Genomic DNA, 26,705 nt, shown 5'->3' on the forward strand with positions numbered 1-26,705 from the left:
TTTTTCACATGAATACAGCCAGGTCAAATTCTGTCCCCTCTTTCTGTGTCTCTTGTTCACAGCAGTGCTTCCAGCTGCCCCAGTCCCTGGGTGTCATCGGAGGGAAACCCAACCATGCTCATTACTTCATAGGCTATGTTGGTATGTTCTGTCTATGGTCCCCCCTAGTTATTTATATCCAGTCTATGCTCCCCTCTAGTTATTTATATCAAGTCTATGATCCCGTCTAGTTATTTATATCCAGTCTATGGTCCCCTTTAGTTATTTATATCCAGTCTATGGTCCTCTAGTTATTTATATCCAGTCTATGGTCTCCTCTAGTTATTTATATCCAGTCTATGGTCCTCTAGTTATTTATATCCAGTCTATGTTCCCCAAGTTATTTATATCCAGTCTATGGTCCCCTCTAGTTATTTATATCCAGTCTATGGTCCCCTCTAGTTATTTATATCCAGTCTACTGTCCTCTAGTTATTTATATCCAGTCTATGGTCCCCTCGAGTTATTTATATCCAGTCTATGGTCCCCTCTAGTTAGTTATATCCAGTCTATGGTCCCCTCTAGTTAGTTATATCCATTCTATGGTTCCCTCTAGTTATTTATATCCAGTCTATGGTCCCCTCTAGTTATTTATATCCAGTCTATGGTCCTCTAGTTATTTATATCCAGTCTATGGTCCTCTAGTTATTTATATCCAGTCTATGGTCCTCTAGTTATTTATATCCAGTCTATGGTCCTCTAGTTATTTATATCAAGTCTATGGTCACGTCTAGTTATTTATATCAAGTCTATGGTCCCGTCTAGTTATTTATATCCAGTCTATGGTCCCCTCTAGTTATTTATATCCAGTCTATGGTCTCCTCTAGTTATTTATATCCAGTCTATGGTCCTCTAGTTATTTATATCCAGTCTATGGTCCCCTAATTATTTATATCCAGTCTATGGTCCCCTCTAGTTATTTATATCCAGTCTATGGTCCCCTCTAGTTATTTATATCCAGTCTATGGTCTCCTCTAGTTGTTTATATCCAGTCTATGGTCCCCTCTAGTTATTTATATCCAGTCCATGGTCCCCTCTAGTTATTTATATCCAGTCTATGGTTCTCTAGTTATTTATATCCAGTCTATGGCTCCTCTAGTTATTTATATCCAGTCTATGGTCCCGTCTGGTTATTTATATCCAGTCTATGGTCCTCTAGTTATTTATATCCAGTCTATGGTCCTCTAGTTATTTATATCCAGTCTATGGTCCTCTAGTTATTTATATCCAGTCAATGGTCCTCTAGTTATTTATTTCCAGTCTATCGTCCTCTAGTTATTTATATCAAGTCTATGGTCCCGTCTTGTTATTTATATCCAGTCTATGGTCCCCTCTAGTTATTTATATCCAGTCTATGGTCCTCTAGTTATTTATATCCAGTCTATGGTCCCGTCTAGTTATTTATATCCAGTCTATGGTCCCCTCTAGTTATTTATATCCAGTCTATGGTCCTCTAGTTATTTATATCCAGTCTATGGTCCTCTAGTTATTTATATCCAGTCTATGGTCCTCTAGTTATTTATATCCAGTCTATGGTCCCCAAGTTATTTATATCCAGTCTATGGTCCCCAAGTTATTTATATCCAGTCTATGGTCCCCTCTAGTTATTTATATCCAGTCTATGGTCCCCTCCAGTTATTTATATCCAGTCTATGGTCCCCTCCAGTTATTTATATCCAGTCTATGGTCCCCTCTAGTTATTTATATCCAGTCTATGGTCCCCTCTAGTTATTTATATCCAGTCTATGGTCCTCTAGTTATTTTCCTCTAGTTATTTATATCCAGTCTATGGTCCTCTAGTTATTTATATCCAGTCTATGGTCCTCTAGTTATTTATATCCAGTCTATGGTCCCGTCTAGTTATTTATATCCAGTCTATGGTCCTCTAGTTATTTATATCCAGTCTATGGTCTCTTCTAGTTATTTATATCCAGTCTATGGTCCTCTAGTTATTTTCCTCTAGTTATTTATGTCCAGTCTATGGTCCTCTAGTTATTTATATCCAGTCTATCGTCCTCTAGTTATTTATATCCAGTCTATGGTCCCCTCTAGTTATTTATATCCAGTCTATTGTCCCCTCTAGTTATTTATATCCAGTCTATGGTCCCCTCTAGTTATTTATATCCAGTCTATGGTCCCCTCTAGTTATTTATATCCAGGCTATGGTCTCCTCTAGTTATTTATATCCAGTCTATTGTCCTCGCTGGTTATTTATATCCAGTCTATGGTCCTCTAGTTATTTATATCCAGTCTATAGTCCCGTCTAGTTATTTATATCCAGTCTATGGTCCCCTCTAGTTATTTATATCCTGTCTATGGTCCTCTAGTTATTTATATCCAGTCTATGGTCTCCTCTAGTTATTTATATCCAGTCTATGGTCCTCTAGTTATTTATATCCAGTCTATGGTCCCCAAGTTATTTATATCCAGTCTATGGTCCCCTCTAGTTATTTAAATCCAGTCTATGGTCTCCTCTCGTTGTTTATATCCAGTCTATGTTCCCCTCTAGTTATTTATATCCATTCTATGGTCCCCTCTAGTTATTTATATCCATTCTATGGTCCCCTCTAGTTATTTATATCCAGTCTATGGTCCCCTCTAGTTATTTATATCCAGTCTATGGTCCCCTCTAGTTATTTATATCCAGTCTATGGTCCCCTCTAGTTATTTATATCCAGTCTATGGTCCCCTCTAGTTATTTATATCCAGTCTCTGGTCCCCTCTAGTTATTTATATCCAGTCTATGGTCCCCTCTAGTTATTTATATCCAGTCTATGGTCCCCTCTAGTTATTTATATCCAGTCTATGGTCCCCTCTAGTTATTTATATCCAGTCTATGGTCTCCTCTAGTTATTTATATCCAGTCTATAGTCCTCTAGTTATTTATATCCAGTCTATGGTCCTCTAGTTATTTATATCCAGTCTATGGTCCTCTAGTTATTTATATCCAGTCTATGGTCCCGTCTAGTTATTTATATCCAGTCTATGGTCCCCTCTAGTTATTTATATCTAGTCTATGGTCCCCTCTAGTTATTTATATCCAGTCTATGGTCCTCTAGTTATTTATATCCAGTCTATGGTCTCTTCTAGTTATTTATATCCAGTCTATGGTCCTCTAGTTATTTTCCTCTAGTTATTTATATCCAGTCTATGGTCCTCTAGGTATTTATATCCAGTCTATGGTCCCCAAGTTATTTATATCCAGTCTATGGTCCCCTCTAGTTATTTATATCCAGTCTATGGTCCCCTCTAGTTATTTATATCCAGTCTATGGTCCCCTCTAGTTATTTATATCCAGTCTATGGTCTCCTCTAGTTATTTATATCCAGTCTATGGTCTCCTCTAGTTGTTTATATCCATTCTATGGTCCCCTCTAGTTATTTATATCCATTCTATGGTCCCTTCTAGTTATTTATATCCATTCTATGGTCCCGTCTAGTTATTTATATCCAGTCTATGGTCCCCTCTAGTTATTTATATCCAGTCTATGGTCCCCTCTAGTTATTTATATCCAGTCTATGGTCCTCTAGTTATTTATATCCAGTCTATGATCCTCTAGTTATTTTCCTCTAGTTATTTATATCCAGTCTATGGTCCCCTCTAGTTATTTATATCCAGTCTATTGTCCCCTCTGGATATAAATAACTAGTCTATGGTCCCCTCTAGTTATTTATATCCAGTCTATGGTCCCCTCTAGTTATTTATATCCAGGCTATGGTCTCCTCTAGTTATTTATATCCAGTCTATTGTCCTCGCTGGTTATTTATATCCAGTCTATGGTCCTTTAGTTATTTATATCCAGTCTATAGTCCCGTCTAGTTATTTATATCCAGTCTATGGTCCCCTCTAGTTATTTATATCCAGTCTATGGTCCTCTAGTTATTTATATCCAGTCTATTGTCTCCTCTAGTTATTTTCCTCTAGTTATTTATATCCAGTCTATGGTCCTCTAGTTATTTATATCCAGTCTATGGTCCCGTCTAGTTATTTATATCCAGTCTATGGTCCCCTCTAGTTATTTATATCCAGTCTATGGTCCTCTAGTTATTTATATACAGTCTATGGTCTCTTCTAGTTATTTATATCCAGTCTATGGTCCTCTAGTTATTTTCCTCTAGTTATTTATATCCAGTCTATGGTCCTCTAGTTATTTATATCCAGTCTATGGTCCCCAAGTTATTTATATCCAGTCTATGGTCCCCTCTAGTTATTTATATCCAGTCTATGGTCCCCTCTAGTTATTTATATCCAGTCTATGGTCTCCTCTAGTTATTTATATCCAGTCTATGGTCTCCTCTAGTTGTTTATATCCATTCTATGGTCCCCTCTAGTTATTTATATCCATTCTATGGTCCCTTCTAGTTATTTATATCCATTCTATGGTCCCGTCTAGTTATTTATATCCAGTCTATGGTCCCCTCTAGTTATTTATATCCAGTCTATGGTCCTCTAGTTATTTATATCCAGTCTATGATCCTCTAGTTATTTTCCTCTAGTTATTTATATCCAGTCTATGGTCCTCTAGTTATTTATATCCAGTCTATGATCCTCTAGTTATTTTCCTCTAGTTATTTATATCCAGTCTATGGTCCTCTAGTTATTTATATCCAGTCTATGGTCCTCTAGTTATTTATATCCAGTCTATGGTCCCGTCTAGTTATTTATATCCAGTCTATGGTCCTCTAGTTATTTATATCCAGTCTATGGTCTCTTCTAGTTATTTATATCCAGTCTATGGTCCTCTAGTTATTTTCCTCTAGTTATTTATGTCCAGTCTATGGTCCTCTAGTTATTTATATCCAGTCTATCGTCCTCTAGTTATTTATATCCAGTCTCTGGTCCTCTAGTTATTTATATCCAGTCTATGGTCCCCTCTAGTTATTTATATCCAGTCTATTGTCCCCTCTAGTTATTTATATCCAGTCTATGGTCCCCTCTAGTTATTTATATCCAGTCTATGGTCCCCTCTAGTTATTTATATCCAGGCTATGGTCTCCTCTAGTTATTTATATCCAGTCTATTGTCCTCGCTGGTTATTTATATCCAGTCTATGGTCCTCTAGTTATTTATATCCAGTCTATAGTCCCGTCTAGTTATTTATATCCAGTCTATGGTCCCCTCTAGTTATTTATATCCTGTCTATGGTCCTCTAGTTATTTATATCGAGTCTATGGTCCTCTAGTTATTTATATCCAGTCTATGGTCCCCAAGTTATTTATATCCAGTCTATGGTCCCCTCTAGTTATTTAAATCCAGTCTATGGTCTCCTCTCGTTGTTTATATCCAGTCTATGTTCCCCTCTAGTTATTTATATCCATTCTATGGTCCCCTCTAGTTATTTATATCCATTCTATGGTCCCCTCTAGTTATTTATATCCAGTCTATGGTCCCCTCTAGTTATTTATATCAAGTCTATGGTCCCCTCTAGTTATTTATATCCAGTCTATGGTCCCCTCTAGTTATTTATATCCAGTCTATGGTCCCCTCTAGTTATTTATATCCAGTCTCTGGTCCCCTCTAGTTATTTATATCCAGTCTATGGTCCCCTCTAGTTATTTATATCCAGTCTATGGTCCCCTCTAGTTATTTATATCCAGTCTATGGTCCCCTCTAGTTATTTATATCCAGTCTATGGTCTCCTCTAGTTATTTATATCCAGTCTATAGTCCTCTAGTTATTTATATCCAGTCTATGGTCCTCTAGTTATTTATATCCAGTCTATGGTCCTCTAGTTATTTATATCCAGTCTATGGTCTCCTCTAGTTATTTTCCTCTAGTTATTTATATCCAGTCTATGGTCCTCTAGTTATTTATATCCAGTCTATGGTCCCGTCTAGTTATTTATATCCAGTCTATGGTCCCCTCTAGTTATTTATATCTAGTCTATGGTCCCCTCTAGTTATTTATATCCAGTCTATGGTCCTCTAGTTATTTATATCCAGTCTATGGTCTCTTCTAGTTATTTATATCCAGTCTATGGTCCTCTAGTTATTTTCCTCTAGTTATTTATATCCAGTCTATGGTCCTCTAGTTATTTATATCCAGTCTATGGTCCCCAAGTTATTTATATCCAGTCTATGGTCCCCTCTAGTTATTTATATCCAGTCTATGGTCCCCTCTAGTTATTTATATCCAGTCTATGGTCCCCTCTAGTTATTTATATCCAGTCTATGGTCTCCTCTAGTTATTTATATCCAGTCTATGGTCTCCTCTAGTTGTTTATATCCATTCTATGGTCCCCTCTAGTTATTTATATCCATTCTATGGTCCCTTCTAGTTATTTATATCCATTCTATGGTCCCGTCTAGTTATTTATATCCAGTCTATGGTCCCCTCTAGTTATTTATATCCAGTCTATGGTCCCCTCTAGTTATTTATATCCAGTCTATGGTCCTCTAGTTATTTATATCCAGTCTATGATCCTCTAGTTATTTTCCTCTAGTTATTTATATCCAGTCTATGGTCCCCTCTAGTTATTTATATCCAGTCTATTGTCCCCTCTGGATATAAATAACTAGTCTATGGTCCCCTCTAGTTATTTATATCCAGTCTATGGTCCCCTCTAGTTATTTATATCCAGGCTATGGTCTCCTCTAGTTATTTATATCCAGTCTATTGTCCTCGCTGGTTATTTATATCCAGTCTATGGTCCTCTAGTTATTTATATCCAGTCTATAGTCCCGTCTAGTTATTTATATCCAGTCTATGGTCCCCTCTAGTTATTTATATCCAGTCTATGGTCCTCTAGTTATTTATATCCAGTCTATGGTCTCCTCTAGTTATTTTCCTCTAGTTATTTATATCCAGTCTATGGTCCTCTAGTTATTTATATCCAGTCTATGGTCCCGTCTAGTTATTTATATCCAGTCTATGGTCCCCTCTAGTTATTTATATCTAGTCTATGGTCCCCTCTAGTTATTTATATCCAGTCTATGGTCCTCTAGTTATTTATATCCAGTCTATGGTCTCTTCTAGTTATTTATATCCAGTCTATGGTCCTCTAGTTATTTTCCTCTAGTTATTTATATCCAGTCTATGGTCCTCTAGTTATTTATATCCAGTCTATGGTCCCCTAATTATTTATATCCAGTCTATGGTCCCCTCTAGTTATTTATATCCAGTCTATGGTCCCCTCTAGTTATTTATATCCAGTCTATGGTCTCCTCTAGTTGTTTATATCCAGTCTATGGTCCCCTCTAGTTATTTATATCCAGTCCATGGTCCCCTCTAGTTATTTATATCCAGTCTATGGTTCTCTAGTTATTTATATCCAGTCTATGGCTCCTCTAGTTATTTATATCCAGTCTATGGTCCCGTCTGGTTATTTATATCCAGTCTATGGTCCTCTAGTTATTTATATCCAGTCTATGGTCCTCTAGTTATTTATATCCAGTCTATGGTCCTCTAGTTATTTATATCCAGTCAATGGTCCTCTAGTTATTTATTTCCAGTCTATCGTCCTCTAGTTATTTATATCAAGTCTATGGTCCCGTCTTGTTATTTATATCCAGTCTATGGTCCCCTCTAGTTATTTATATCCAGTCTATGGTCCTCTAGTTATTTATATCCAGTCTATGGTCCTCTAGTTATTTATATCCAGTCTATGGTCCTCTAGTTATTTATATCCAGTCTATGGTCCTCTAGTTATTTATATCCAGTCTATGGTCCCCAAGTTATTTATATCCAGTCTATGGTCCCCAAGTTATTTATATCCAGTCTATGGTCCCCTCTAGTTATTTATATCCAGTCTATGGTCCCCTCCAGTTATTTATATCCAGTCTATGGTCCCCTCCAGTTATTTATATCCAGTCTATGGTCCCCTCTAGTTATTTATATCCAGTCTATGGTCCCCTCTAGTTATTTATATCCAGTCTATGGTCCTCTAGTTATTTTCCTCTAGTTATTTATATCCAGTCTATGGTCCTCTAGTTATTTATATCCAGTCTATGGTCCTCTAGTTATTTATATCCAGTCTATGGTCCCGTCTAGTTATTTATATCCAGTCTATGGTCCTCTAGTTATTTATATCCAGTCTATGGTCTCTTCTAGTTATTTATATCCAGTCTATGGTCCTCTAGTTATTTTCCTCTAGTTATTTATGTCCAGTCTATGGTCCTCTAGTTATTTATATCCAGTCTATCGTCCTCTAGTTATTTATATCCAGTCTATGGTCCCCTCTAGTTATTTATATCCAGTCTATTGTCCCCTCTAGTTATTTATATCCAGTCTATGGTCCCCTCTAGTTATTTATATCCAGTCTATGGTCCCCTCTAGTTATTTATATCCAGGCTATGGTCTCCTCTAGTTATTTATATCCAGTCTATTGTCCTCGCTGGTTATTTATATCCAGTCTATGGTCCTCTAGTTATTTATATCCAGTCTATAGTCCCGTCTAGTTATTTATATCCAGTCTATGGTCCCCTCTAGTTATTTATATCCTGTCTATGGTCCTCTAGTTATTTATATCCAGTCTATGGTCTCCTCTAGTTATTTATATCCAGTCTATGGTCCTCTAGTTATTTATATCCAGTCTATGGTCCCCAAGTTATTTATATCCAGTCTATGGTCCCCTCTAGTTATTTAAATCCAGTCTATGGTCTCCTCTCGTTGTTTATATCCAGTCTATGTTCCCCTCTAGTTATTTATATCCATTCTATGGTCCCCTCTAGTTATTTATATCCATTCTATGGTCCCCTCTAGTTATTTATATCCAGTCTATGGTCCCCTCTAGTTATTTATATCCAGTCTATTGCCCCCTCTAGTTATTTATATCCAGTCTATGGTCCCCTCTAGTTATTTATATCCAGTCTATGGTCCCCTCTAGTTATTTATATCCAGTCTCTGGTCCCCTCTAGTTATTTATATCCAGTCTATGGTCCCCTCTAGTTATTTATATCCAGTCTATGGTCCCCTCTAGTTATTTATATCCAGTCTATGGTCCCCTCTAGTTATTTATATCCAGTCTATGGTCTCCTCTAGTTATTTATATCCAGTCTATAGTCCTCTAGTTATTTATATCCAGTCTATGGTCCTCTAGTTATTTATATCCAGTCTATGGTCCTCTAGTTATTTATATCCAGTCTATGGTCTCCTCTAGTTATTTTCCTCTAGTTATTTATATCCAGTCTATGGTCCTCTAGTTATTTATATCCAGTCTATGGTCCCGTCTAGTTATTTATATCCAGTCTATGGTCCCCTCTAGTTATTTATATCTAGTCTATGGTCCCCTCTAGTTATTTATATCCAGTCTATGGTCCTCTAGTTATTTATATCCAGTCTATGGTCTCTTCTAGTTATTTATATCCAGTCTATGGTCCTCTAGTTATTTTCCTCTAGTTATTTATATCCAGTCTATGGTCCTCTAGGTATTTATATCCAGTCTATGGTCCCCAAGTTATTTATATCCAGTCTATGGTCCCCTCTAGTTATTTATATCCAGTCTATGGTCCCCTCTAGTTATTTATATCCAGTCTATGGTCCCCTCTAGTTATTTATATCCAGTCTATGGTCTCCTCTAGTTATTTATATCCAGTCTATGGTCTCCTCTAGTTGTTTATATCCATTCTATGGTCCCCTCTAGTTATTTATATCCATTCTATGGTCCCGTCTAGTTATTTATATCCATTCTATGGTCCCGTCTAGTTATTTATATCCAGTCTATGGTCCCCTCTAGTTATTTATATCCAGTCTATGGTCCCCTCTAGTTATTTATATCCAGTCTATGGTCCTCTAGTTATTTATATCCAGTCTATGATCCTCTAGTTATTTTCCTCTAGTTATTTATATCCAGTCTATGGTCCCCTCTAGTTATTTATATCCAGTCTATTGTCCCCTCTGGATATAAATAACTAGTCTATGGTCCCCTCTAGTTATTTATATCCAGTCTATGGTCCCCTCTAGTTATTTATATCCAGGCTATGGTCTCCTCTAGTTATTTATATCCAGTCTATTGTCCTCGCTGGTTATTTATATCCAGTCTATGGTCCTTTAGTTATTTATATCCAGTCTATAGTCCCGTCTAGTTATTTATATCCAGTCTATGGTCCCCTCTAGTTATTTATATCCAGTCTATGGTCCTCTAGTTATTTATATCCAGTCTATGGTCTCCTCTAGTTATTTTCCTCTAGTTATTTATATCCAGTCTATGGTCCTCTAGTTATTTATATCCAGTCTATGGTCCCGTCTAGTTATTTATATCCAGTCTATGGTCCCCTCTAGTTATTTATATCCAGTCTATGGTCCTCTAGTTATTTATATACAGTCTATGGTCTCTTCTAGTTATTTATATCCAGTCTATGGTCCTCTAGTTATTTTCCTCTAGTTATTTATATCCAGTCTATGGTCCTCTAGTTATTTATATCCAGTCTATGGTCCCCAAGTTATTTATATCCAGTCTATGGTCCCCTCTAGTTATTTATATCCAGTCTATGGTCTCCTCTAGTTATTTATATCCAGTCTATGGTCTCCTCTAGTTGTTTATATCCATTCTATGGTCCCCTCTAGTTATTTATATCCATTCTATGGTCCCTTCTAGTTATTTATATCCATTCTATGGTCCCGTCTAGTTATTTATATCCAGTCTATGGTCCCCTCTAGTTATTTATATCCAGTCTATGGTCCTCTAGTTATTTATATCCAGTCTATGATCCTCTAGTTATTTTCCTCTAGTTATTTATATCCAGTCTATGGTCCTCTAGTTATTTATATCCAGTCTATGATCCTCTAGTTATTTTCCTCTAGTTATTTATATCCAGTCTATGGTCCTCTAGTTATTTATATCCAGTCTATGGTCCTCTAGTTATTTATATCCAGTCTATGGTCCCGTCTAGTTATTTATATCCAGTCTATGGTCCTCTAGTTATTTATATCCAGTCTATGGTCTCTTCTAGTTATTTATATCCAGTCTATGGTCCTCTAGTTATTTTCCTCTAGTTATTTATGTCCAGTCTATGGTCCTCTAGTTATTTATATCCAGTCTATCGTCCTCTAGTTATTTATATCCAGTCTCTGGTCCTCTAGTTATTTATATCCAGTCTATGGTCCTCTAGTTATTTATATCCAGTCTATGGTCTCTTCTAGTTATTTATATCCAGTCTATGGTCCTCTAGTTATTTTCCTCTAGTTATTTATATCCAGTCTATGGTCCTCTAGGTATTTATATCCAGTCTATGGTCCCCAAGTTATTTATATCCAGTCTATGGTCCCCTCTAGTTATTTATATCCAGTCTATGGTCCCCTCTAGTTATTTATATCCAGTCTATGGTCCCCTCTAGTTATTTATATCCAGTCTATGGTCTCCTCTAGTTATTTATATCCAGTCTATGGTCTCCTCTAGTTGTTTATATCCATTCTATGGTCCCCTCTAGTTATTTATATCCATTCTATGGTCCCGTCTAGTTATTTATATCCATTCTATGGTCCCGTCTAGTTATTTATATCCAGTCTATGGTCCCCTCTAGTTATTTATATCCAGTCTATGGTCCCCTCTAGTTATTTATATCCAGTCTATGGTCCTCTAGTTATTTATATCCAGTCTATGATCCTCTAGTTATTTTCCTCTAGTTATTTATATCCAGTCTATGGTCCCCTCTAGTTATTTATATCCAGTCTATTGTCCCCTCTGGATATAAATAACTAGTCTATGGTCCCCTCTAGTTATTTATATCCAGTCTATGGTCCCCTCTAGTTATTTATATCCAGGCTATGGTCTCCTCTAGTTATTTATATCCAGTCTATTGTCCTCGCTGGTTATTTATATCCAGTCTATGGTCCTTTAGTTATTTATATCCAGTCTATAGTCCCGTCTAGTTATTTATATCCAGTCTATGGTCCCCTCTAGTTATTTATATCCAGTCTATGGTCCTCTAGTTATTTATATCCAGTCTATGGTCCTCTAGTTATTTATATCCAGTCTATGGTCCCCAAGTTATTTATATCCAGTCTATGGTCCCCTCTAGTTATTTATATCCAGTCTATGGTCTCCTCTAGTTATTTATATCCAGTCTATGGTCTCCTCTAGTTGTTTATATCCATTCTATGGTCCCCTCTAGTTATTTATATCCATTCTATGGTCCCTTCTAGTTATTTATATCCATTCTATGGTCCCGTCTAGTTATTTATATCCAGTCTATGGTCCCCTCTAGTTATTTATATCCAGTCTATGGTCCTCTAGTTATTTATATCCAGTCTATGATCCTCTAGTTATTTTCCTCTAGTTATTTATATCCAGTCTATGGTCCTCTAGTTATTTATATCCAGTCTATGATCCTCTAGTTATTTTCCTCTAGTTATTTATATCCAGTCTATGGTCCTCTAGTTATTTATATCCAGTCTATGGTCCTCTAGTTATTTATATCCAGTCTATGGTCCCGTCTAGTTATTTATATCCAGTCTATGGTCCTCTAGTTATTTATATCCAGTCTATGGTCTCTTCTAGTTATTTATATCCAGTCTATGGTCCTCTAGTTATTTTCCTCTAGTTATTTATGTCCAGTCTATGGTCCTCTAGTTATTTATATCCAGTCTATCGTCCTCTAGTTATTTATATCCAGTCTCTGGTCCTCTAGTTATTTATATCCAGTCTATGGTCCCCTCTAGTTATTTATATCCAGTCTATTGTCCCCTCTAGTTATTTATATCCAGTCTATGGTCCCCTCTAGTTATTTATATCCAGTCTATGGTCCCCTCTAGTTATTTATATCCAGGCTATGGTCTCCTCTAGTTATTTATATCCAGTCTATTGTCCTCGCTGGTTATTTATATCCAGTCTATGGTCCTCTAGTTATTTATATCCAGTCTATAGTCCCGTCTAGTTATTTATATCCAGTCTATGGTCCCCTCTAGTTATTTATATCCTGTCTATGGTCCTCTAGTTATTTATATCCAGTCTATGGTCCTCTAGTTATTTATATCCAGTCTATGGTCCCCAAGTTATTTATATCCAGTCTATGGTCCCCTCTAGTTATTTAAATCCAGTCTATGGTCTCCTCTCGTTGTTTATATCCAGTCTATGTTCCCCTCTAGTTATTTATATCCATTCTATGGTCCCCTCTAGTTATTTATATCCATTCTATGGTCCCCTCTAGTTATTTATATCCAGTCTATGGTCCCCTCTAGTTATTTATATCAAGTCTATGGTCCCCTCTAGTTATTTATATCCAGTCTATGGTCCCCTCTAGTTATTTATATCCAGTCTATGGTCCCCTCTAGTTATTTATATCCAGTCTCTGGTCCCCTCTAGTTATTTATATCCAGTCTATGGTCCCCTCTAGTTATTTATATCCAGTCTATGGTCCCCTCTAGTTATTTATATCCAGTCTATGGTCCCCTCTAGTTATTTATATCCAGTCTATGGTCTCCTCTAGTTATTTATATCCAGTCTATAGTCCTCTAGTTATTTATATCCAGTCTATGGTCCTCTAGTTATTTATATCCAGTCTATGGTCCTCTAGTTATTTATATCCAGTCTATGGTCTCCTCTAGTTATTTTCCTCTAGTTATTTATATCCAGTCTATGGTCCTCTAGTTATTTATATCCAGTCTATGGTCCCGTCTAGTTATTTATATCCAGTCTATGGTCCCCTCTAGTTATTTATATCTAGTCTATGGTCCCCTCTAGTTATTTATATCCAGTCTATGGTCCTCTAGTTATTTATATCCAGTCTATGGTCTCTTCTAGTTATTTATATCCAGTCTATGGTCCTCTAGTTATTTTCCTCTAGTTATTTATATCCAGTCTATGGTCCTCTAGTTATTTATATCCAGTCTATGGTCCCCAAGTTATTTATATCCAGTCTATGGTCCCCTCTAGTTATTTATATCCAGTCTATGGTCCCCTCTAGTTATTTATATCCAGTCTATGGTCCCCTCTAGTTATTTATATCCAGTCTATGGTCTCCTCTAGTTATTTATATCCAGTCTATGGTCTCCTCTAGTTGTTTATATCCATTCTATGGTCCCCTCTAGTTATTTATATCCATTCTATGGTCCCTTCTAGTTATTTATATCCATTCTATGGTCCCGTCTAGTTATTTATATCCAGTCTATGGTCCCCTCTAGTTATTTATATCCAGTCTATGGTCCCCTCTAGTTATTTATATCCAGTCTATGGTCCTCTAGTTATTTATATCCAGTCTATGATCCTCTAGTTATTTTCCTCTAGTTATTTATATCCAGTCTATGGTCCCCTCTAGTTATTTATATCCAGTCTATTGTCCCCTCTGGATATAAATAACTAGTCTATGGTCCCCTCTAGTTATTTATATCCAGTCTATGGTCCCCTCTAGTTATTTATATCCAGGCTATGGTCTCCTCTAGTTATTTATATCCAGTCTATTGTCCTCGCTGGTTATTTATATCCAGTCTATGGTCCTCTAGTTATTTATATCCAGTCTATAGTCCCGTCTAGTTATTTATATCCAGTCTATGGTCCCCTCTAGTTATTTATATCCAGTCTATGGTCCTCTAGTTATTTATATCCAGTCTATGGTCTCCTCTAGTTATTTTCCTCTAGTTATTTATATCCAGTCTATGGTCCTCTAGTTATTTATATCCAGTCTATGGTCCCGTCTAGTTATTTATATCCAGTCTATGGTCCCCTCTAGTTATTTATATCTAGTCTATGGTCCCCTCTAGTTATTTATATCCAGTCTATGGTCCTCTAGTTATTTATATCCAGTCTATGGTCTCTTCTAGTTATTTATATCCAGTCTATGGTCCTCTAGTTATTTTCCTCTAGTTATTTATATCCAGTCTATGGTCCTCTAGTTATTTATATCCAGTCTATGGTCCCCAAGTTATTTATATCCAGTCTATGGTCCCCTCTAGTTATTTATATCCAGTCTATGGTCCCCTCTAGTTATTTATATCCAGTCTATGGTCTCCTCTAGTTATTTATATCCAGTCTATGGTCTCTTCTAGTTGTTTATATCCATTCTATGGTCCCCTCTAGTTATTTATATCCATTCTATGGTCCCTTCTAGTTATTTATATCCATTCTATGGTCCCGTCTAGTTATTTATATCCAGTCTATGGTCCCCTCTAGTTATTTATATCCAGTCTATGGTCCTCTAGTTATTTATATCCAGTCTATGATCCTCTAGTTATTTATATCCAGTCTATGGTCCTCTAGTTATTTATATCCAGTCTATGATCCTCTAGTTATTTTCCTCTAGTTATTTATATCCAGTCTATGGTCCCCTCTAGTTATTTATATCCAGTCTATTGTCCCCTCTGGATATAAATAACTAGTCTATGGTCCCCTCTAGTTATTTATATCCAGTCTATGGTCCCCTCTAGTTATTTATATCCAGGCTATGGTCTCCTCTAGTTATTTATATCCAGTCTATTGTCCTCGCTGGTTATTTATATCCAGTCTATGGTCCTCTAGTTATTTATATCCAGTCTATAGTCCCGTCTAGTTATTTATATCCAGTCTATGGTCCCCTCTAGTTATTTATATCCTGTCTATGGTCCTCTAGTTATTTATATCCAGTCTATGGTCCTCTAGTTATTTATATCCAGTCTATGGTCCCCAAGTTATTTATATCCAGTCTATGGTCCCCTCTAGTTATTTAAATCCAGTCTATGGTCTCCTCTCGTTGTTTATATCCAGTCTATGTTCCCCTCTAGTTATTTATATCCATTCTATGGTCCCCTCTAGTTATTTATATCCATTCTATGGTCCCCTCTAGTTATTTATATCCAGTCTATGGTCCCCTCTAGTTATTTATATCAAGTCTATGGTCCCCTCTAGTTATTTATATCCAGTCTATGGTCCCCTCTAGTTATTTATATCCAGTCTATGGTCCCCTCTAGTTATTTATATCCAGTCTCTGGTCCCCTCTAGTTATTTATATCCAGTCTATGGTCCCCTCTAGTTATTTATATCCAGTCTATGGTCCCCTCTAGTTATTTATATCCAGTCTATGGTCCCCTCTAGTTATTTATATCCAGTCTATGGTCTCCTCTAGTTATTTATATCCAGTCTATAGTCCTCTAGTTATTTATATCCAGTCTATGGTCCTCTAGTTATTTATATCCAGTCTATGGTCCTCTAGTTATTTATATCCAGTCTATGGTCTCCTCTAGTTATTTTCCTCTAGTTATTTATATCCAGTCTATGGTCCTCTAGTTATTTATATCCAGTCTATGGTCCCGTCTAGTTATTTATATCCAGTCTATGGTCCCCTCTAGTTATTTATATCTAGTCTATGGTCCCCTCTAGTTATTTATATCCAGTCTATGGTCCTCTAGTTATTTATATCCAGTCTATGGTCTCTTCTAGTTATTTATATCCAGTCTATGGTCCTCTAGTTATTTTCCTCTAGTTATTTATATCCAGTCTATGGTCCTCTAGTTATTTATATCCAGTCTATGGTCCCCAAGTTATTTATATCCAGTCTATGGTCCCCTCTAGTTATTTATATCCAGTCTATGGTCCCCTCTAGTTATTTATATCCAGTCTATGGTCCCCTCTAGTTATTTATATCCAGTCTATGGTCTCCTCTAGTTATTTATATCCAGTCTATGGTCTCCTCTAGTTGTTTATATCCATTCTATGGTCCCCTCTAGTTATTTATATCCATTCTATGGTCCCTTCTAGTTATTTATATCCATTCTATGGTCCCGTCTAGTTATTTATATCCAGTCTATGGTCCCCTCTAGTTATTTATATCCAGTCTATGGTCCCCTCTAGTTATTTATATCCAGTCTATGGTCCTCTAGTTATTTATATCCAGTCTATGATCCTCTAGTTATTTTCCTCTAGTTATTTATATCCAGTCTATGGTCCCCTCTAGTTATTTATATCCAGTCTATTGTCCCCTCTGGATATAAATAACTAGTCTATGGTCCCCTCTAGTTATTTATATCCAGTCTATGGTCCCCTCTAGTTATTTATATCCAGGCTATGGTCTCCTCTAGTTATTTATATCCAGTCTATTGTCCTCGCTGGTTATTTATATCCAGTCTATGGTCCTCTAGTTATTTATATCCAGTCTATAGTCCCGTCTAGTTATTTATATCCAGTCTATGGTCCCCTCTAGTTATTTATATCCAGTCTATGGTCCTCTAGTTATTTATATCCAGTCTATGGTCTCCTCTAGTTATTTTCCTCTAGTTATTTATATCCAGTCTATGGTCCTCTAGTTATTTATATCCAGTCTATGGTCCCGTCTAGTTATTTATATCCAGTCTATGGTCCCCTCTAGTTATTTATATCTAGTCTATGGTCCCCTCTAGTTATTTATATCCAGTCTATGGTCCTCTAGTTATTTATATCCAGTCTATGGTCTCTTCTAGTTATTTATATCCAGTCTATGGTCCTCTAGTTATTTTCCTCTAGTTATTTATATCCAGTCTATGGTCCTCTAGTTATTTATATCCAGTCTATGGTCCCCAAGTTATTTATATCCAGTCTATGGTCCCCTCTAGTTATTTATATCCAGTCTATGGTCCCCTCTAGTTATTTATATCCAGTCTATGGTCTCCTCTAGTTATTTATATCCAGTCTATGGTCTCTTCTAGTTGTTTATATCCATTCTATGGTCCCCTCTAGTTATTTATATCCATTCTATGGTCCCTTCTAGTTATTTATATCCATTCTATGGTCCCGTCTAGTTATTTATATCCAGTCTATGGTCCCCTCTAGTTATTTATATCCAGTCTATGGTCCTCTAGTTATTTATATCCAGTCTATGATCCTCTAGTTATTTATATCCAGTCTATGGTCCTCTAGTTATTTATATCCAGTCTATGATCCTCTAGTTATTTTCCTCTAGTTATTTATATCCAGTCTATGGTCCCCTCTAGTTATTTATATCCAGTCTATTGTCCCCTCTGGATATAAATAACTAGTCTATGGTCCCCTCTAGTTATTTATATCCAGTCTATGGTCCCCTCTAGTTATTTATATCCAGGCTATGGTCTCCTCTAGTTATTTATATCCAGTCTATTGTCCTCGCTGGTTATTTATATCCAGTCTATGGTCCTCTAGTTATTTATATCCAGTCTATAGTCCCGTCTAGTTATTTATATCCAGTCTATGGTCCCCTCTAGTTATTTATATCCAGTCTATGGTCCTCTAGTTATTTATATCCAGTCTATGGTCTCCTCTAGTTATTTATATCCAGTCTATGGTCTCCTCTCATTGTTTATATCCAGTCTATGGTCCCCTCTAGTTATTTATATCCATTCTATGGTCCCCTCTAGTTATTTATATCCATTCTATGGTCCCCTCTAGTTATTTATATCCAGTCTATGGTCCCCTCTAGTTATTTATATCCAGGCTATGGTCTCCTCTAGTTATTTATATCCAGTCTATTGTCCTCGCTGGTTATTTATATCCAGTCTATGGTCCTTTAGTTATTTATATCCAGTCTATAGTCCCGTCTAGTTATTTATATCCAGTCTATGGTCCCCTCTAGTTATTTATATCCAGTCTATGGTCCTCTAGTTATTTATATCCAGTCTATGGTCTCCTCTAGTTATTTTCCTCTAGTTATTTATATCCAGTCTATGGTCCTCTAGTTATTTATATCCAGTCTATGGTCCCGTCTAGTTATTTATATCCAGTCTATGGTCCCCTCTAGTTATTTATATCTAGTCTATGGTCCCCTCTAGTTATTTATATCCAGTCTATGGTCCTCTAGTTATTTATATCCAGTCTATGGTCTCTTCTAGTTATTTATATCCAGTCTATGGTCCTCTAGTTATTTTCCTCTAGTTATTTATATCCAGTCTATGGTCCTCTAGTTATTTATATCCAGTCTATGGTCCCCAAGTTATTTATATCCAGTCTATGGTCCCTTCTAGTTATTTATATCCATTCTATGGTCCCGTCTAGTTATTTATATCCAGTCTATGGTCCCCTCTAGTTATTTATATCCAGTCTATGGTCCTCTAGTTATTTATATCCAGTCTATGATCCTCTAGTTATTTTCCTCTAGTTATTTATATCCAGTCTATGGTCCTCTAGTTATTTATATCCAGTCTATGATCCTCTAGTTATTTTCCTCTAGTTATTTATATCCAGTCTATGGTCCTCTAGTTATTTATATCCAGTCTATGGTCCTCTAGTTATTTATATCCAGTCTATGGTCCCGTCTAGTTATTTATATCCAGTCTATGGTCCTCTAGTTATTTATATCCAGTCTATGGTCTCTTCTAGTTATTTATATCCAGTCTATGGTCCTCTAGTTATTTTCCTCTAGTTATTTATGTCCAGTCTATGGTCCTCTAGTTATTTATATCCAGTCTATCGTCCTCTAGTTATTTATATCCAGTCTCTGGTCCTCTAGTTATTTATATCCAGTCTATGGTCCCCTCTAGTTATTTATATCCAGTCTATTGTCCCCTCTAGTTATTTATATCCAGTCTATGGTCCCCTCTAGTTATTTATATCCAGTCTATGGTCCCCTCTAGTTATTTATATCCAGTCTATGGTCCCCTCTAGTTATTTATATCCAGGCTATGGTCTCCTCTAGTTATTTATATCCAGTCTATTGTCCTCGCTGGTTATTTATATCCAGTCTATGGTCCTCTAGTTATTTATATCCAGTCTATAGTCCCGTCTAGTTATTTATATCCAGTCTATGGTCCCCTCTAGTTATTTATATCCTGTCTATGGTCCTCTAGTTATTTATATCCAGTCTATGGTCTCCTCTAGTTATTTATATCCAGTCTATGGTCCTCTAGTTATTTATATCCAGTCTATGGTCCCCAAGTTATTTATATCCAGTCTATGGTCCCCTCTAGTTATTTAAATCCAGTCTATGGTCTCCTCTCGTTGTTTATATCCAGTCTATGTTCCCCTCTAGTTATTTATATCCATTCTATGGTCCCCTCTAGTTATTTATATCCATTCTATGGTCCCCTCTAGTTATTTATATCCAGTCTATGGTCCCCTCTAGTTATTTATATCCAGTCTATGGTCCCCTCTAGTTATTTATATCCAGTCTATGGTCCCCTCTAGTTATTTATATCCAGTCTATGGTCCCCTCTAGTTATTTATATCCAGTCTCTGGTCCCCTCTAGTTATTTATATCCAGTCTATGGTCCCCTCTAGTTATTTATATCCAGTCTATGGTCCCCTCTAGTTATTTATATCCAGTCTATGGTCCCCTCTAGTTATTTATATCCAGTCTATGGTCTCCTCTAGTTATTTATATCCAGTCTATAGTCCTCTAGTTATTTATATCCAGTCTATGGTCCTCTAGTTATTTATATCCAGTCTATGGTCCTCTAGTTATTTATATCCAGTCTATGGTCTCCTCTAGTTATTTTCCTTTAGTTATTTATATCCAGTCTATGGTCCTCTAGTTATTTATATCCAGTCTATGGTCCCGTCTAGTTATTTATATCCAGTCTATGGTCCCCTCTAGTTATTTATATCTAGTCTATGGTCCCCTCTAGTTATTTATATCCAGTCTATGGTCCTCTAGTTATTTATATCCAGTCTATGGTCTCTTCTAGTTATTTATATCCAGTCTATGGTCCTCTAGTTATTTTCCTCTAGTTATTTATATCCAGTCTATGGTCCTCTAGGTATTTATATCCAGTCTATGGTCCCCAAGTTATTTATATCCAGTCTATGGTCCCCTCTAGTTATTTATATCCAGTCTATGGTCCCCTCTAGTTATTTATATCCAGTCTATGGTCTCCTCTAGTTATTTATATCCAGTCTATGGTCTCCTCTAGTTGTTTATATCCATTCTATGGTCCCCTCTAGTTATTTATATCCATTCTATGGTCCCGTCTAGTTATTTATATCCATTCTATGGTCCCGTCTAGTTATTTATATCCAGTCTATGGTCCCCTCTAGTTATTTATATCCAGTCTATGGTCCCCTCTAGTTATTTATATCCAGTCTATGGTCCTCTAGTTATTTATATCCAGTCTATGATCCTCTAGTTATTTTCCTCTAGTTATTTATATCCAGTCTATGGTCCCCTCTAGTTATTTATATCCAGTCTATTGTCCCCTCTGGATATAAATAACTAGTCTATGGTCCCCTCTAGTTATTTATATCCAGTCTATGGTCCCCTCTAGTTATTTATATCCAGGCTATGGTCTCCTCTAGTTATTTATATCCAGTCTATTGTCCTCGCTGGTTATTTATATCCAGTCTATGGTCCTTTAGTTATTTATATCCAGTCTATAGTCCCGTCTAGTTATTTATATCCAGTCTATGGTCCCCTCTAGTTATTTATATCCAGTCTATGGTCCTCTAGTTATTTATATCCAGTCTATGGTCTCCTCTAGTTATTTTCCTCTAGTTATTTATATCCAGTCTATGGTCCTCTAGTTATTTATATCCAGTCTATGGTCCCGTCTAGTTATTTATATCCAGTCTATGGTCCCCTCTAGTTATTTATATCCAGTCTATGGTCCTCTAGTTATTTATATACAGTCTATGGTCTCTTCTAGTTATTTATATCCAGTCTATGGTCCTCTAGTTATTTTCCTCTAGTTATTTATATCCAGTCTATGGTCCTCTAGTTATTTATATCCAGTCTATGGTCCCCAAGTTATTTATATCCAGTCTATGGTCCCCTCTAGTTATTTATATCCAGTCTATGGTCTCCTCTAGTTATTTATATCCAGTCTATGGTCTCCTCTAGTTGTTTATATCCATTCTATGGTCCCCTCTAGTTATTTATATCCATTCTATGGTCCCTTCTAGTTATTTATATCCATTCTATGGTCCCGTCTAGTTATTTATATCCAGTCTATGGTCCCCTCTAGTTATTTATATCCAGTCTATGGTCCTCTAGTTATTTATATCCAGTCTATGATCCTCTAGTTATTTTCCTCTAGTTATTTATATCCAGTCTATGGTCCTCTAGTTATTTATATCCAGTCTATGATCCTCTAGTTATTTTCCTCTAGTTATTTATATCCAGTCTATGGTCCTCTAGTTATTTATATCCAGTCTATGGTCCTCTAGTTATTTATATCCAGTCTATGGTCCCGTCTAGTTATTTATATCCAGTCTATGGTCCTCTAGTTATTTATATCCAGTCTATGGTCTCTTCTAGTTATTTATATCCAGTCTATGGTCCTCTAGTTATTTTCCTCTAGTTATTTATGTCCAGTCTATGGTCCTCTAGTTATTTATATCCAGTCTATCGTCCTCTAGTTATTTATATCCAGTCTCTGGTCCTCTAGTTATTTATATCCAGTCTATGGTCCCCTCTAGTTATTTATATCCAGTCTATTGTCCCCTCTAGTTATTTATATCCAGTCTATGGTCCCCTCTAGTTATTTATATCCAGTCTATGGTCCCCTCTAGTTATTTATATCCAGGCTATGGTCTCCTCTAGTTATTTATATCCAGTCTATTGTCCTCGCTGGTTATTTATATCCAGTCTATGGTCCTCTAGTTATTTATATCCAGTCTATAGTCCCGTCTAGTTATTTATATCCAGTCTATGGTCCCCTCTAGTTATTTATATCCTGTCTATGGTCCTCTAGTTATTTATATCCAGTCTATGGTCCTCTAGTTATTTATATCCAGTCTATGGTCCCCAAGTTATTTATATCCAGTCTATGGTCCCCTCTAGTTATTTAAATCCAGTCTATGGTCTCCTCTCGTTGTTTATATCCAGTCTATGTTCCCCTCTAGTTATTTATATCCATTCTATGGTCCCCTCTAGTTATTTATATCCATTCTATGGTCCCCTCTAGTTATGTATATATCCAGTCTATGGTCCCCTCTAGTTATTTATATCAAGTCTATGGTCCCCTCTAGTTATTTATATCCAGTCTATGGTCCCCTCTAGTTATTTATATCCAGTCTATGGTCCCCTCTAGTTATTTATATCCAGTCTCTGGTCCCCTCTAGTTATTTATATCCAGTCTATGGTCCCCTCTAGTTATTTATATCCAGTCTATGGTCCCCTCTAGTTATTTATATCCAGTCTATGGTCCCCTCTAGTTATTTATATCCAGTCTATGGTCTCCTCTAGTTATTTATATCCAGTCTATAGTCCTCTAGTTATTTATATCCAGTCTATGGTCCTCTAGTTATTTATATCCAGTCTATGGTCCTCTAGTTATTTATATCCAGTCTATGGTCTCCTCTAGTTATTTTCCTCTAGTTATTTATATCCAGTCTATGGTCCTCTAGTTATTTATATCCAGTCTATGGTCCCGTCTAGTTATTTATATCCAGTCTATGGTCCCCTCTAGTTATTTATATCTAGTCTATGGTCCCCTCTAGTTATTTATATCCAGTCTATGGTCCTCTAGTTATTTATATCCAGTCTATGGTCTCTTCTAGTTATTTATATCCAGTCTATGGTCCTCTAGTTATTTTCCTCTAGTTATTTATATCCAGTCTATGGTCCTCTAGTTATTTATATCCAGTCTATGGTCCCCAAGTTATTTATATCCAGTCTATGGTCCCCTCTAGTTATTTATATCCAGTCTATGGTCCCCTCTAGTTATTTATATCCAGTCTATGGTCTCCTCTAGTTATTTTCCTCTAGTTATTTATATCCAGTCTATGGTCCTCTAGTTATTTATATCCAGTCTATGGTCCCGTCTAGTTATTTATATCCAGTCTATGGTCCCCTCTAGTTATTTATATCTAGTCTATGGTCCCCTCTAGTTATTTATATCTAGTCTATGGTCCCCTCTAGTTATTTATATCCAGTCTATGGTCCTCTAGTTATTTATATCCAGTCTATGGTCTCTTCTAGTTATTTATATCCAGTCTATGGTCCTCTAGTTATTTATATCCAGTCTATGGTCCCCAAGTTATTTATATCCAGTCTATGGTCCCCTCTAGTTATTTATATCCAGTCTATGGTCCCCTCTAGTTATTTATATCCAGTCTATGGTCTCCTCTAGTTATTTATATCCAGTCTATGGTCTCTTCTAGTTGTTTATATCCATTCTATGGTCCCCTCTAGTTATTTATATCCATTCTATGGTCCCTTCTAGTTATTTATATCCATTCTATGGTCCCGTCTAGTTATTTATATCCAGTCTATGGTCCCCTCTAGTTATTTATATCCAGTCTATGGTCCTCTAGTTATTTATATCCAGTCTATGATCCTCTAGTTATTTATATCCAGTCTATGGTCCTCTAGTTATTTATATCCAGTCTATGATCCTCTAGTTATTTTCCTCTAGTTATTTATATCCAGTCTATGGTCCCCTCTAGTTATTTATATCCAGTCTATTGTCCCCTCTGGATATAAATAACTAGTCTATGGTCCCCTCTAGTTATTTATATCCAGTCTATGGTCTCTTCTAGTTATTTATATCCAGTCTATGGTCCTCTAGTTATTTTCCTCTAGTTATTTATGTCCAGTCTATGGTCCTCTAGTTATTTATATCCAGTCTATCGTCCTCTAGTTATTTATATCCAGTCTCTGGTCCTCTAGTTATTTATATCCAGTCTATGGTCCCCTCTAGTTATTTATATCCAGTCTATTGTCCCCTCTAGTTATTTATATCCAGTCTATTGTCCCCTCTAGTTATTTATATCCAGTCTATGGTCCCCTCTAGTTATTTATATCCAGTCTATGGTCCCCTCTAGTTATTTATATCCAGGCTATGGTCTCCTCTAGTTATTTATATCCAGTCTATTGTCCTCGCTGGTTATTTATATCCAGTCTATGGTCCTCTAGTTATTTATATCCAGTCTATAGTCCCGTCTAGTTATTTATATCCAGTCTATGGTCCCCTCTAGTTATTTATATCCAGGCTATGGTCTCCTCTAGTTATTTATATCCAGTCTATTGTCCTCGCTGGTTATTTATATCCAGTCTATGGTCCTCTAGTTATTTATATCCAGTCTATAGTCCCGTCTAGTTATTTATATCCAGTCTATGGTCCCCTCTAGTTATTTATATCCAGTCTATGGTCCTCTAGTTATTTATATCCAGTCTATGGTCTCCTCTAGTTATTTATATCCAGTCTATGGTCTCCTCTCATTGTTTATATCCAGTCTATGGTCCCCTCTAGTTATTTATATCCATTCTATGGTCCCCTCTAGTTATTTATATCCATTCTATGGTCCCCTCTAGTTATTTATATCCAGTCTATGGTCCCCTCTAGTTATTTATATCCAGGCTATGGTCTCCTCTAGTTATTTATATCCAGTCTATTGTCCTCGCTGGTTATTTATATCCAGTCTATGGTCCTTTAGTTATTTATATCCAGTCTATAGTCCCGTCTAGTTATTTATATCCAGTCTATGGTCCCCTCTAGTTATTTATATCCAGTCTATGGTCCTCTAGTTATTTATATCCAGTCTATGGTCTCCTCTAGTTATTTTCCTCTAGTTATTTATATCCAGTCTATGGTCCTCTAGTTATTTATATCCAGTCTATGGTCCCGTCTAGTTATTTATATCCAGTCTATGGTCCCCTCTAGTTATTTATATCTAGTCTATGGTCCCCTCTAGTTATTTATATCCAGTCTATGGTCCTCTAGTTATTTATATCCAGTCTATGGTCTCTTCTAGTTATTTATATCCAGTCTATGGTCCTCTAGTTATTTTCCTCTAGTTATTTATATCCAGTCTATGGTCCTCTAGTTATTTATATCCAGTCTATGGTCCCCAAGTTATTTATATCCAGTCTATGGTCCCTTCTAGTTATTTATATCCATTCTATGGTCCCGTCTAGTTATTTATATCCAGTCTATGGTCCCCTCTAGTTATTTATATCCAGTCTATGGTCCTCTAGTTATTTATATCCAGTCTATGATCCTCTAGTTATTTTCCTCTAGTTATTTATATCCAGTCTATGGTCCTCTAGTTATTTATATCCAGTCTATGATCCTCTAGTTATTTTCCTCTAGTTATTTATATCCAGTCTATGGTCCTCTAGTTATTTATATCCAGTCTATGGTCCTCTAGTTATTTATATCCAGTCTATGGTCCCGTCTAGTTATTTATATCCAGTCTATGGTCCTCTAGTTATTTATATCCAGTCTATGGTCTCTTCTAGTTATTTATATCCAGTCTATGGTCCTCTAGTTATTTTCCTCTAGTTATTTATGTCCAGTCTATGGTCCTCTAGTTATTTATATCCAGTCTATCGTCCTCTAGTTATTTATATCCAGTCTCTGGTCCTCTAGTTATTTATATCCAGTCTATGGTCCCCTCTAGTTATTTATATCCAGTCTATTGTCCCCTCTAGTTATTTATATCCAGTCTATTGTCCCCTCTAGTTATTTATATCCAGTCTATGGTCCCCTCTAGTTATTTATATCCAGTCTATGGTCCCCTCTAGTTATTTATATCCAGGCTATGGTCTCCTCTAGTTATTTATATCCAGTCTATTGTCCTCGCTGGTTATTTATATCCAGTCTATGGTCCTCTAGTTATTTATATCCAGTCTATAGTCCCGTCTAGTTATTTATATCCAGTCTATGGTCCCCTCTAGTTATTTATATCCTGTCTATGGTCCTCTAGTTATTTATATCCAGTCTATGGTCTCCTCTAGTTATTTATATCCAGTCTATGGTCCTCTAGTTATTTATATCCAGTCTATGGTCCCCAAGTTATTTATATCCAGTCTATGGTCCCCTCTAGTTATTTAAATCCAGTCTATGGTCTCCTCTCGTTGTTTATATCCAGTCTATGTTCCCCTCTAGTTATTTATATCCATTCTATGGTCCCCTCTAGTTATTTATATCCATTCTATGGTC

The 26,705-nt window shown here is 36.2% G+C and overlaps 1 protein-coding gene across 2 annotated transcripts in view; it reads left to right on the plus strand.

The window, feature by feature from the left end:
• atg4b (autophagy related 4B, cysteine peptidase) overlaps window positions 1–26,705 on the plus strand; it is a 170,812-nt gene that overhangs the window by 14,317 nt on the left and 129,790 nt on the right. For both annotated transcript variants that reach the window (XM_045687144.2, NM_001139775.1), the window contains exon 9: window positions 63–141. In XM_045687144.2, coding sequence (XP_045543100.1) covers window positions 63–141 — 79 coding nt within the window. The remainder of the gene's footprint in view (window positions 1–62; window positions 142–26,705) is intronic.

This window comes from Salmo salar, chromosome 10 (assembly GCF_965601325.2).
Source record: "Salmo salar chromosome 10, fSalSal1, whole genome shotgun sequence".
In the NCBI taxonomy this organism is placed as follows: Eukaryota; Metazoa; Chordata; class Actinopteri; order Salmoniformes; family Salmonidae; genus Salmo; species Salmo salar.